Source organism: Calliphora vicina, chromosome 3, assembly GCF_958450345.1.
Source record: "Calliphora vicina chromosome 3, idCalVici1.1, whole genome shotgun sequence".
NCBI classification, from domain to species: domain Eukaryota; kingdom Metazoa; phylum Arthropoda; class Insecta; order Diptera; family Calliphoridae; genus Calliphora; species Calliphora vicina.
This window is the reverse complement of record NC_088782.1, coordinates 40,878,009-40,891,780: the sequence shown is the minus strand read 5'-3', so window position 1 is coordinate 40,891,780 and position 13,772 is coordinate 40,878,009. Positions and strand designations below refer to the sequence as shown.

General features: G+C 30.8%; 1 protein-coding gene across 1 annotated transcript; it reads right to left on the bottom strand.

The window, feature by feature from the left end:
- Positions 1–190: 190 nt before the first annotated feature.
- LOC135955419 (probable peptidoglycan muropeptide transporter SLC46) lies at positions 191–3,097 on the bottom strand. The gene is made up of 5 exons (XM_065505770.1): positions 3,083–3,097; positions 1,298–2,068; positions 764–1,102; positions 375–709; positions 191–311 (listed from the first exon to the last, which is right to left on the bottom strand). Exons 1-5 carry the CDS (start codon positions 3,095–3,097, stop codon positions 191–193), a joined length of 1,581 nt encoding a protein of 526 aa, XP_065361842.1.
- Positions 3,098–13,772: the final 10,675 nt, after the last annotated feature.

Below are 13,772 nucleotides of genomic sequence, written 5' to 3'. Positions count from 1 at the left end.
CAATCGCTCACGAACTATCCAATTATACAAAATGAAAAACACAATTTGTAGTTTCACATTTCAAAATTAAGCCCTAAAATCAGACAAATTTGTATTTAATTAGAATTGTTTGTAAATTTACTTTATTTGATGCATCATTGTTTTAAAATCGAAATAAAGTACTTTTTTCCAAAATAAAATTATTTAATAACTAATATTTTGTACTATTACTGGAAGTAACCTTCTCTGGGGTTTTAGCTTCAATGGTGGTTTCTATTTCACTAATATCTGGTACAGCCATGGGAGCATCACCCAATACTGTGTGTATGGAACTAAAATAAAAAAAGAATTTACTAAAATACAAGTAGATGAAATATGTATGACATTTTACATACAGTATTAATACAAACACCGCCACTTGTGTGGCAATTGTTAACAGAAACACTCCATTTCCACCTTGACCATCATCGTCTAATGACGCCCGATAGACTTGAGAGTAGCAGATCCCACTTATAAAGGGCATTGCATTATCACACACCGCTAGTAGAGCAAAGACTTTGCCTCTTTCGGATACTGATACTACTTTTGAGGTCATAGCACGTATCATGGGTCCAACAATGGGACCCAAACTGCTAACCATACCACCCACATAGAACAAAGTGCCCGTTGTAGCGAAGTAGTAAAAGAGACGGGCAATGGCATGAGCCCAAGTTCCAATGAAAACAATAGTCTAGAGGAATATAAACAAAAATTATATAGTCATAGTTACGTAGTTACAACTTACCGTATCCCTCCAGTTGAAAACCTTATTCATAAGTGGCACTCCCATTAACATGACCAGTACAAAGGCTGATGCCTTGACCGATTTGAACGTACTGAAAATATTTATATCCCATTTAAATTTAAAGCTGGTATATATGTACAAATATTGAGCCTCATCTTTATGAAACGTATAGAAGGCCATAGAAATCAGTAAAAGAATCAAAAAACTGCGGCGAGGACCAGGACGTTTTTTTCCCAACACCGCAAAGGAATCTATGATATGCTTTTTATCGAAGAAATCGGGTAACAGACCACAACAGCCCACTTCCCTTAAGGGTCTTTGTTCGGGAGTAGTTTGCCACTGAAAATTAAAAATAAAGAAATTTTTTTTTATAAAAAAAATTTTTTTTTGGAAATTATTGTTGCTTTGTGCCAAAACCCGAGACTTTAATACGCAACCTCTTATACGATTATGCTTTTAATCAGTTGATTTTTAAATGACTGAGAACAATTTTAGACCTTGTGGGAAAAATAAGGTCCACCCTAATATACATACCTTCAAAGCAATTAACGAGTAAATAATGGAAGCTGCCAACAACGAAGCATTCAGGGCAAACATATTGGCATAGGAACGATTGAAGTGATTGTAAAATAAATATGAACCCAAAGCCACTCCGGTGGGCATGGCACTTAAATAGCAAACTTCCAAAATGGTCACTCTCATGGTACGATTCCGCAACGTGGAAATATCCGAGATGTAGGCAAAACATGAAAAAAATATGGCCAATTCTGCTCCCGTCAAAGCACTTGGCAAAGTCGCCGTATAAATGACCATTTCCAAGGGCCATGTTTTCATTTTAGCATTCACCGCAAGCATCACAGCATAGAAGAATTTGCCACACAAACCCATTAGCAGGGGGAATTTTCTGCCTCTTCTATCGGAAAATGAGCCCAAAAACAGAGCCAATATAATGGGAAACAAATGAGCCGCTAACGATTCCCATTGATAGAATCGGGCGGTAGTGATTTGTACTAGTTTTTTGTATTCAGAATTTTCGCTGTCCTTAATGTGTTCACAGATTTCAGCCGTAAAATTGTTATTGACACGACAGGCCTTTTGTAGGTAAAAATCATGCTCCACCACCGAGGTATTCATGAAGGCGAACATGTAGAGAAACAGACTGGGCTCCACTGATATCTTGCGGTACCAGGGTGAGAATATGGCATGTTTGAAACGTTGCCATTTACTTGTTTCCCTGGAGGCGGTTATGACTGGTGTGGGTTGTGCTGAGACATCGGATGAAGCAATTGCTTGTGGTGAGGTTTCCTAAAAGAAGGTAAAAGTTATTAACATTGGTTATTTAATAGGTAAAAAATAAATATTTATTGTGGATTTTTGGTTTTACGTATGTTGGAGTTTGCAGCAACACATGTATTTTGTTGTTGCAAGAGTTAGGTTTTTGACAACAGACTTAGGTTTTTGAGAATTATGTCTCGTCTCTATGTTACCCTATATTTAGGGCCTCATTTTATAAAACGAAACGACTAACGTTAAACAAATTTTGTATGAATAATATTCAAGTTTCAAACCCTTTGCCCAGTATTCTTCATACAAATTGCTTACGTTTCTGAACGCTTCGTTTTACAAAATGATATTTATTATAATTTTATTTTGCAAAATTTTTAAAACCAAATCAAATATTTAGTGGCTTACGTTGGTTTTTATTTTGATTATGAGACACAATCGAAACTTACTCTTGGAATAGATTGGAAGAGGGAGCGTTTGATAGCATAATTCATGGATTTTAGCCACGGAAACTGCACATGTGTATACCCTTTTGTGGACCCGATTGCAAGCGCACGCTGCACATTGTACAGTGGGGCAGAATCAAATTTTTTTGGAAATAAATCTGGCATTTCTAAACGGCTGGTCCGATCGGGATAAAATTTGACGTGGGAGTAGCCAAGGAGTATTCGAGCTTAAGATATTAAAATGGGCCATACAAATGATCCACGGGCGGCTCCAAGTAGGGTACCTTCGACATGTAAAATTTTTAAACACGTGCTATTTTTACATTTAAAATTTTATTTTTTCTATAGAAATTTTCAAACATTTCTCGTTTCGTTTTATAAAATTGTAATATTCAAGTACTTTAAACTTTTATGTATAAGTATTTTAAAGGTCACTTAAGTGAGGACCCATTTAAAAAGTATTTAGATACTTTATATACATTTTTAACACTTTTATAAAATCACCACACATTTTATTAATAATCTTTATAGAAAATCACTAAACACTTAAACATAAATTTATGTTAAAAGCTTTAAAATAAATACTTACCAATGATTTCTTCATTGTTGTTTGCGCGAAATCTTGTCACCAAAATGATCGATAAAAAATCTTATAAATTCTGATAGCGTCTTAATTCTTAAAACAATGAAACAAAAAAAAAAAAAACAACAATGGGATTGAAAGCAGAGCACATTTGCCAAACAAATCTATATATATAAATATAACAATGAATGTATGTATGTCTGTTTATTTATTATTTCCTCTTGAAATTTTTAATGTATGAAAATGGGCGGGATTGGATAAATGGGCGTGTTAATAATTATTTTCGAATATCTGCAGAAATGTAATTGTGACATTCTTATTAGTGCATAAAGTGTAACAAAAATGGGACTGATCTGAACAGGGAGTGCGGCAGCTCCCCCTGTTATAGCTAGTGTCTTTTAACTTTGTATAAATTACTTTCCTATCAATGTAAGTAGTTTTACTGAAAATAGGCGTGATCGAAACTTGTCCACTATAAAAACATACTTAAGAATAAATAGTATGAAGATTTTTTTTTTAAAATCGCAGTATAATTTGTATAATATTTTTTTCAATAACAAAAACATGGGATACATTTAAAAATGCCGGTATTAATTTCTTCACCTAACCTTTAACTTATGACATGAAAATTTTTGACCTAGTCACAGATGTGTTGTAAATTTTACAAAAAATTTTACTTTAAAAAACATGTTTTCTTTTATATTTGCTTTTCAAAAATAAGAAAGCAAAATGTTATTTGAAACAAAAATCCAGGCACTTTATTTCGCAAGCCTTTTTGATAAAACTTTAAAACAACGAAGAGAGGGTGTACAATTTACCACCAGCTCATAAGTTAAAGGTTAATTTTTTAAAATCCTTTCACATTTTTTTTTATTTTACTACGATAGTGGTAGCGAAGCTCAACGGGTTAAGCTAGTAAGTAATAAATAAAGGAACTAATTAAAAAAACTAAATTTAACATAATACTCAAAATTTTATACATAAAATATTGTTTATGTTTTCATATGAGGAGCCGCAGAACAAAAGGTACTTTTTCGCACATTTAAAATTTTTGTGAAACTGAGTTTTATTTATTTCGCCTCCTTAAAAAACTGCATGAACCTGGAAATGGTAACAAGTTTCTTGTTACCATTTGCCATAAGTCACCACATTAAATGTTAAGGATGTTTGATATAAAACCATTTTAATATAGGAAAAAGAACATTTTGCTAAAAAACTAAGAAAAAAGAAGTACGTTTTGTTAAAAACAAAATTAAAAGGTATGTTTTTTATGAGTTTTTATACCCTACACCACCATAGTGGGGAGGGTATTATGCGGTTGTGCAGATGTTTGTAACGCCCAAAAATATTAGTCTAACAGCCACCTTAAAGTATACCGATCGACTTAGAATCACTTTCTGAGTCGTCCGTCTGGTCGGCTGGCTGGCTGGCTGTCCATGTAAACCTTGTGCGCAGAGTACAGGTCGCAATTTTGAAGATATTTCGCTCAAATTTGGTACATATTATTTTTTCGGCCCAAGGACCAAGCCTATTGAAACTGGCTGAAATCGGTCCATTATTTCACCTAGCCCCCATACAAATGTCCTTCCGAAATTGGACTTTATCGTTCATAAATGTTTAATTTATAAACGTATCTCCACAAATTGCGCTCCAAATAAGTTTTATATATACACACATCATGTCACCAAATTTTGTTACGATCGGTCCATAATTAGTCATAGCTCCCATATAGACCCGCTTCCGAAAATCGCTTTAACGTGCATAAATCGCTTAAAAATGTTGGTATACTCACAAAATTGAACATATCAAACTTTCATATAGACAAACATCACACGACCTAATTCCATGGTGATCGGTCCATAATTGGTCATAGCCCCCATATGAGGCCCACTTCCGAAAATCACTCAAAAATACAAATTATTGAAATTTTAAAAGAAAAATGTTTTTACTCTTTTACTTAGTGTAGGGTATTATATGGTCGGGCTTGACCGACCATACTTTCTTACTTTTTTTAAATGATAATATTTTAAATGAATGTTTTTAATCCTGATCTAATATATAAACAAATTACATATTGAAATTAAATAATTTTTTTTCGTTTTATACTAGTGTTGAATGTTTTATTAAGTACACATTTTTTTAGAACCCATTTACTTAGTAAACAAATTTTGCTGACTTGATTGTATCTAGAAGATTTCATCCCAAGTATTATAAAATACCAAAAAAACAATTTTTGATAAGATGCGAAAAAGTACCTTTTGTTCTGCGGCTCCTCATATAATTTTTAGGTTTTTGACAGCGCAGTTTCCTCTTTTGTTTCTTCTCTTGTATATAAATTATAGTTTTTTTCTCTTGTTTATTTTTGGATTTACTACATCAATAGTTTGATAAATTTAAATTACATAAAAATAACCCACAATGGGTCTTATAAATACAAAAATTAGCTGAAAAACTGAAATAAATAATTTCTTTGATAAGTTGTTATACCCTCCACCACCATAAGTGGTGAATGAGGGTATATATAAGTTTGTCATTGCGTGTGTAAGATTGAGAAATATTCATCTGAGACCCAACAAAGTATATATTTTCTTGATCCTTATGAAATTCTAAGTCGATTGAGCCAAGTTCGTCTGTCTGTTCGTCTGTCCATCTGTGTGTCTATGTAAAACACGCTCACTTCCAAAATAGACTTGCAAAAAATATGTTTATTGCAGTCCTAAGCAGTTTGGTATTGAAAATTAGCAAAATCGGTTCAGTAGAACCAGAGCTATGAACCAAAATGTGAGACAAGCTAAAAAAAAAATGAACAATTTTCACATATTTTTGGTTATTTGTGCAAATATATTGCAGATTTTCATCATCAATCACACAACAGAAGTATTTACACCCTACTACACCATAGTAAGGTGTATAATGCGTTTGTGCAGAATCACTTTCTGGGTCAATTAAACTTTGTACACAAAGCACAGGTATCAATTTTGCAGATATTGTAGATATTTCACACATACAATTTTTTTGTCCCAAGGACGAAGCCTATTGGAAATCGGTACATTATTTCACCATATAAATGTCCTCCCGAAATTGGACTTTATCAGTCATAAATGTTTAATTTTTATATATCTTCACATTTCGCTCCAAATAAGTTTTATATATACGGATATCACTTTAACGAGCATAAATATCTTAAAAATGTTCGTACATATACACATTAGGGTGGCCCTTAATAAACGAAATTTTTTCATCCTGAAAAGCCCTCTGAAGTTTTGAGATGCATTTACAAGGGGGAAAAATGCATTTTTTTCAGTTTTTGTAAAAATTTTGCTATTAAAAAATTACTTTTGCAATTTAATTTAAAAGAATAGAAATGTGAACGTAATTGTCGTTCTAATGAGACATAAAAAACAGAAATTGGTCAAAAAAATTTTAAAGTTATTAAAAATTCGCCAGGCCATTAACGTGTCTCAGGCAACTAGAACAAGAAATGTAGGAACAAAATTAACATATTTTGAGAAATATTAAAATAAAAGCTCATTTTTACTTAAAATATATACATATTTACTTGTATATGAGTTTTTGTCTTCGTAGGATACCGTTAACCTATCGCAGGTATGACCAAAAAAATAAAATTTTAAAAATTTTGTTAAACAAATTTCAGAATTTTTCGATCATCTCATTGGGATTTATTGACAACATAATAGGGAATAAAAATGTGAAAAAGTTACGTCAATACCTCTTATAGTTTTTCCGTACCTGCGATATAAATTTTGCGATTTTCGAGAAAAACTAATTTGTTGGCCATATTTTGGCGAATGAACCCAATTTCCTTACTGTTATTAATTTTAAGTAAAATCTGTTCAGAATATTATAGTCCAGATAATTCTAAATATACTCTGAAAGTTTTACTAAAATTGGAAAACCTTAAACCTTTAATCGTGAAGGTCAAAGGTTAAATTTTTCAATATTTGGAATTTCTCTTGTAAAGATATCGAAATGTTGTATATTTTTGAGCCGATTTTGATGAATCTTAACTAAAATATAACACAAAGCCTAGTATTTACAAAAACAGCAGAAAAATTAAAATTAACCCTATATAGCACTTGGGGTTAAAATGACCACAAACTTCTAAAACCATAAAAAAATAATGATTTTAAAAGTTTGGGGTCATTTTAACCCCAAGTGCCATTAAGGGTTAATTTCCATTCTTGTGCTGTTATTATTAACCCTAGAGTTTATGTTATAATTTCCTTAAGTTTCATCAAAATCGGCCCAAAAATAGATAACATTTCTATATCTTTAAATAAGAAATTCCAAATTTTGTAAAATTTGACATTTGACCTTCACGATTTAAGGTTTAATGTTTTCCACTTTTAGTAAAACTTTCAGAGTATATTTATAATTATATGGACTATAATATTCTAAATTGGTATTACTTAAAATTCATAACTGTAAGGAAATAGAGCGCATTCGCAAAAAAATGGCCAAATAATTGGATTTTCTCGAAAATTTCAAAATATAAATCGCAGGTACGGAAAAGCTATAAGAGATATTTTCATAATTTTTTCACATTTTTATTCCCTATTATATTCTCATAAATACCAATGAGATGATCAAAAAATTCTGAAATTTGTTTAACAAAATTTTTAAAAATTTGAAAATGGAGTTTTGAAACTGCCGTTAAAAAATTTTTATTTTTTTGGTCATACCTGCGAATAGGTTAACGGTATCCTACGAAGACAAAAACTCATATACAAGTAAATATGGATGTATTTTAAGTAAAAGTGAGCTTTTATTTTAATATTAATCAAAATATATTAATTTTGTTCCAAAATAACTTGTTCTAAGGAGTGAGATCGAAAAATTCTTAACATACATATATGTTTATAAAAAAGAAACCACTAAACTTACAGCTTTAATTTTTTTTTTATTTGATTGAAATTATTATTACAATTTACAAAAAAAATTATTTTTATAGTTTTAATCACTAGTGATGAAATTTTGAACCTTTTTCGGAAACCCTTCCATTAACGTTTTTATAGTGCTTTCTGTCACTTTGCTCGAACATGTAGTCCATCTCCGTTTAAAATCTACCACACTTTTGGACACCTTTTTTGTACTCTTCAATTCTCTTTTAACAAGAGCCCAATATCTCTCCACTGGCCTTAGCTCCGGGCAGTTTGGAGGATTTGCCTCTCTTGGTACAAATACCACATTATTGTTCTTGTACCACTCAAGGGCTTGTTTGCCATAGTGACAGGATGCCAAGTCAGGCCAAAAATAAGTGGACACATTATGAAGTCTTATGAATGGAAGCAGCCTTTTTTGTAAACATTCCTTGATGTAAATTTCGGTATTTATAGAGCCCGTTGTAACAAATGAGTGGCTTCTTTTGCCGCAACTGCATATTGCTTGCCATACCAAGAACTTTCTGGGAAATTTTGTCTGCTTTTGGGTCCTAAACTTTTCTTCAACATTCCCTCGAGCATCAGCAACATAAAATTTTTGACCTGGAAGTTGCGAAAAATCTGCCAGAACATACGTTTCGTCATCCATTATGCAGCAAGAATATTTTTTTATAAAACTTGACTTCAATTTCCGTGCTCTGTTTTTGGCCTCTAAATTTTTAGTAGCGTTCCTGTCAGGAACTTTTTGAGCCTTGTATGTTTTTAAACCTGCATTAGCTTTAACTTTTCGTACCAAATAGTCCGAGCACTGAGCTAACCGGGCTGCTTTCCTACCGGATGTGTTGGGAGCTCTTTTGAAAATGCGTTCTATTTTTTTGGCTTTAGAAACATCATGTGGACCATTCCTTCTACCTGAACCAGGTTTTCTATCAACTGACAAGTTCTCCCGGTACTGTTTAATAACATTGGAAACAGTTTGACGGCAGACCTTTGTATGCTTGGCCAACTTTTTGTAAGACCAAGTTGGGTTTTGTTGAAAATATTTAATAATTTCAGTACGCACTTTTTTCTGGTCACTCATTTTAATCAGATTAACAAAAAAATTAATATAATTGACATTACACATAATAACTGACATGTTTTTCAAAGGTAACTTGATCAAAAAAAAATTCAAATAATACTTGGGTTAAAAAATGTAATGAAAAACGTGTGTTAAGAATTTTTCGATCTCACTCCTTAGTTGCCTGAAACACGATAATAGCCTGGTGAATTTTTAATAACTTTAACATTTTTTGACCAATTTCTGTTTTTTATGTCTCATTAGAACGAAAATTACGTACACATTTCTATTCTTTTAAATTAAATTGCAGAAGTAATTTTTTAATGGCAAAATTTTTACAAAAACTGAAAAAATGCATTTTTTCCCCTTGTAAATGCATCTCAAAACTTCAGAGGGCTTGCGGCACGTCTTAACCCCAACCGATTTACCTAAAATTTTCTCAGGATGATTTTTTTACTAATGTTCACCAAACTGGGGTGTGAGAATGGCCAAAATCCAACTTTCGTGAATTAAGGGCCACCCTAATAAACATACTTTCATAGTTTTACTATGATTGGTGTAGTATTTTATATAACGGTTACAGTTTTATTCACGATCTGTGCATTAGTTTATCTCACTTTAAAACATAATCTCAAAATTGCTATGTTTGCCAAATTATATTGCCGGGCTTAATTGTCAAAAATTCTAATATTTGTTTTATTAATTGATATTATGAGAGATATTAATGACAAGATAGATAACAAGATTATTGAAATTGAATACACATTCTGAAATAACTCTTTATCTAAACGCCTTTTTTTACAATTCACTGCAAATATTTAAACTTAACACGTTTTGATTATAATTTTTGATAAAGAAAATATGTATTTCTAAATTATTGTTTTACAATACATTTATTATTAAATTCAAATTAAAGTTGTAAAAATCAAACATATTTTTTAAACAAAATAATGATAACAATTATCACTTGAATCTGTTTCAACACGGGCACTTTTTAATAATTGCAATGTTATGATTAAAATAGTTAGCAACTAATTACTTAGAGTGGGGGGTGGTTTAGTTAATTAAATTGTTATTTTTTTTTTTCAAAAATAAAATAAATAAAACTAATCTTATTTTTGACACCAAATTTTAATCATTTTGCATAAGCATTATTTTTTAAATAAAATACAATCACTGTTATTAATTTCGCCTACATGCTTGAGCAAATTAATTTGAACTGATTTTGGTAATACAATATTTAATCTACTAATGCTATTAATTCGAAATTATGTATTCTTATGTGCTGTTATATTCCTTTAATATAAGAGCTAATAAATTGTCTTATCGTATTTCAGATAAAAAGAAAATTTTAACATTTTTATTTTTAGGCTGTTCAATATTGTAGAGGCATAGAAAGAAGTGTTGTGTCTTAAGACATATAGATTTGCTAAAGGCAATTACTTATTTGTGGAATCAATATTTAAAACAAGTAATAATACCATACACTAAGTAAATGAGCAAAATCATTATTCTTTTAAAATTTCAATAATTTATTTTCGTTAATGATTTTTGGAAGAGGGATATATGACTAATTATGGACCGATCGCCATGAAATTAGGTCATGTGACTTATGTCTATATGATACACATTTCTTTTGAATTTTATGCAGATACAATTACAAATGGAATGACAAACTTATATATACCTCTCTCATGAAGGTGAAGGGTATAAAAAGTAAATTGCACAATTTAATAGAAATTTCTTATTCGTTTAAATCATTGTTAACCAAACTCTCACAACAATAGATTTGCTTCGTATTCTAGTGTTACGATGTGTGTTCACTGAACCAAATTTCTTATGAAAATATCCTTCACTGGCAACACTTGTAAAATAACTCATGTTCGTTTTTATACCCTGCACCACCATAGTGGGGAGGGTATCATGCGTTTGTGCAGATGTTTGTAACGCCCAAAAATATTAGTCTAACACCCACCTTAAGGTATACCGATCGACTTAGAATCACTTTCTGAGTCAATTAAACGATGTCCGTCCGTCCGTCTGGTCGGCTGGCTGTCCATATAAACCTTGTGCGCAGAGTACAGGTCGCAATTTTGAAGATATTTCGATCAAATTTGGTACATATTATTTTTTCGGCCCAAGGACCAAGCCTATTGAAACTGGCTGAAATCGGTCCATTATTTCACCTAGCCCCCATACAAATGTCCTTCCGAAATTGGACTTTATCGGTCATAAATGTTTAATTTATATATGTATATCCACAAATTCCGCTCCAAATAAGTTTTATATATACAAAATTCATGTCACCAAATTTTGTTACGATCGGTCCATAATTAGTCATAGCTCCCATATAGACCCGCTTCCGAAAATCACTTTAACGTGCATAAATCGCTTAAAAATGTTGGTATACTCACTCAATTCAACATAGTAAACTTTCATATAGACACAAATCACACGAACTAATTTCATGGTGATCGGTCCATAATTGGTCATAGCTCCCATATAAGGCCCACTTCCGAAAATCACTCAAAAATACAAATTATTGAAATTTTAAAATAAAAATGTTTTTGCTCTTTTACTTAGTGTAGGGTATTATATGGTCGGGCTTGACCGACCATACTTTCTTACTTGTTTAATTTCGATTTCACATATACACAGTGGTCCAAATGCTCAATCTAGCCGGAAAAAAGTCTTTTGAAAAGCCGTATCGACATAAAACTTTGTACGTTTATATATTTCATCAGTATAAACAATCTAAGAAAAAAAAATTAAAATATTTTTTTTGGGCATGAATATGTATTTTTGTATGTATATTAGGGTGGCCCTTAATAGACGAAAGTTAGATTTTAACCATTCTCACCCCCCAGTTTGGTGAACATTAGTAAAAAAATTATCCTGAAAAAATTTTAGGTAAATCGGTTGGGGTTAAGACGTGCCGCAAGCCCTCTGAAGTTTTCAGATGCATTTACAAGGGGAAAAAATGAATTTTTTTCAGTTTTTGTAAAAGTTTTGCCATTAAAAAATTACTTTTGTAATTTAATTTAAAAGAATCGAAATATGTACGTAATTGTCGTTCCAATGAGACATAAAAAACAGAAATCGGTCAAAAAATGTTAAAGTTATTAAAAATTCGCCAGGCCATTAACGTGTCTCACGTCACTAGAACAAGAAATGTAGGAACAAAATTAACATATTTTGATAAATATTAAAATAAAAGCTCATTTTTACTTAAAATATATCCATATTTACTTGTATGAGTTTTTGTCTTCGTAGGATACCGTTAACCTATTCTTAGGTATGAACAAAAAAATAAAATTTGTTTAACGGCAGTTTCAAAACTCCATTTTCAAATTTTTAAAAATTTTGTTAAACAAATTTCAGAATTTTTTGATCTTCTCATTGGAATTTATTGAGAATATAATAGGGAATAAAAATGTGAAAAAATTATGAAAATATCTCTTATAGTTTTTCCATACCTGCGATTTAAATTTTGATATTTTCGAGAGAAACAAATTATTTGGCAATTTTTAGGCCAATGAGCTCTATTTCCTTACACTTATGAATTTTAAGCCAAACTTATTCAGAATATTATAGTCCAGATAATTCTAAATATAATCTGAAACTTCTATTAAAATCGGAAGACGTTAACCCTTATATCGTGAAGGTCAAAGGTCAAATTTTTCAATATTTGGAATTTCTCTTGGAAAGATTTCGAAATGTTGTATATTTTTGGGCCGATTTTGATGAAATTTAACAAAAATATAACACAAAGCCTAGTATTTACAAAACAGCAGAAAAATTTTAATTGACCCTATATAGCACTTGGGGTTAAAATGACCCCTAACTTCTAAAACTATAAAAAAAATTATGATTTTAAAAGTTTGGGTAATTTTAACCCCAAGTGCCATTAAATGTTAATTTCCATTATTGTGCTGTTATTATAAACCCTCGAGTTTATGTTATATTTTTCTTAAGTTTCATCAAAATCGGCCGAAAAGTATATAATATTTCACTATCTCTCCATTAAAAATTCCAAATATTGAAAAATTTGACCTTTGACCTTCACGATTTAAGGGTTAGCGTTTTCCGATTTTGGTAAAAATTTCACAGTATATTTAGAATTATCTGACCTATAATATTCTGAATAAGTTTTGCTTAAAATTCATAAGAGTAAGGAAATTCGGCTCATTCGCCAAAAAATTGCTAAATAATTGGTTTTTCTCGAAAATTTCAAAATTTAAATCTCAGTTACGGAAAACTATAAGAGATATTTTCATAATTTTTTCACGTTTTTATTTCCTATTATATTCTTAATAAATCCCAATGAGATGATCAAAAAATTCTGAAATTTGTTTAACAAAATTTTTAAAAATTTGAAAATGGAGTTTTAAAACTGCCGTTAAAAAATTTGTATATTTTTGTTCATACCTAAGAATAGGTTAACGGTATCCTACTCATACACAAGTAGATATGGACATATTTTAAGTAAAAATGAGCTTTTATTTTAATATTTATCAAAATATGTTAATTTTGTTCCTACCTTTATTGTTCTAGTTGCCTGAAACACGTTAATGGCCTGGCGAATTTTTAATAACTTTAACATTTTTTGACCAATTTCTGTTTTTTATGTCTCATTAGAACGACAATTGCGTACACATAATTTTTTAATGGCAAAATTTTTACAAAAACTGAAAAAAATGCATTTTTCCCCCTTGTAAATGCATCTCAAAACTTC

Bases quoted from the DNA above. Each gene is read 5' to 3' on its own strand.
- LOC135955419 (XM_065505770.1), bottom strand. The intron at 710-763 runs GTAAGTTGTAAC...ATATTCCTCTAG, and splicing joins TTTTCAACTGGAGGGATACG to ACTATTGTTTTCATTGGAAC. The intron at 312-374 runs GTATGTAAAATG...TTTTTATTTTAG, and splicing joins GCGGTGTTTGTATTAATACT to TTCCATACACACAGTATTGG.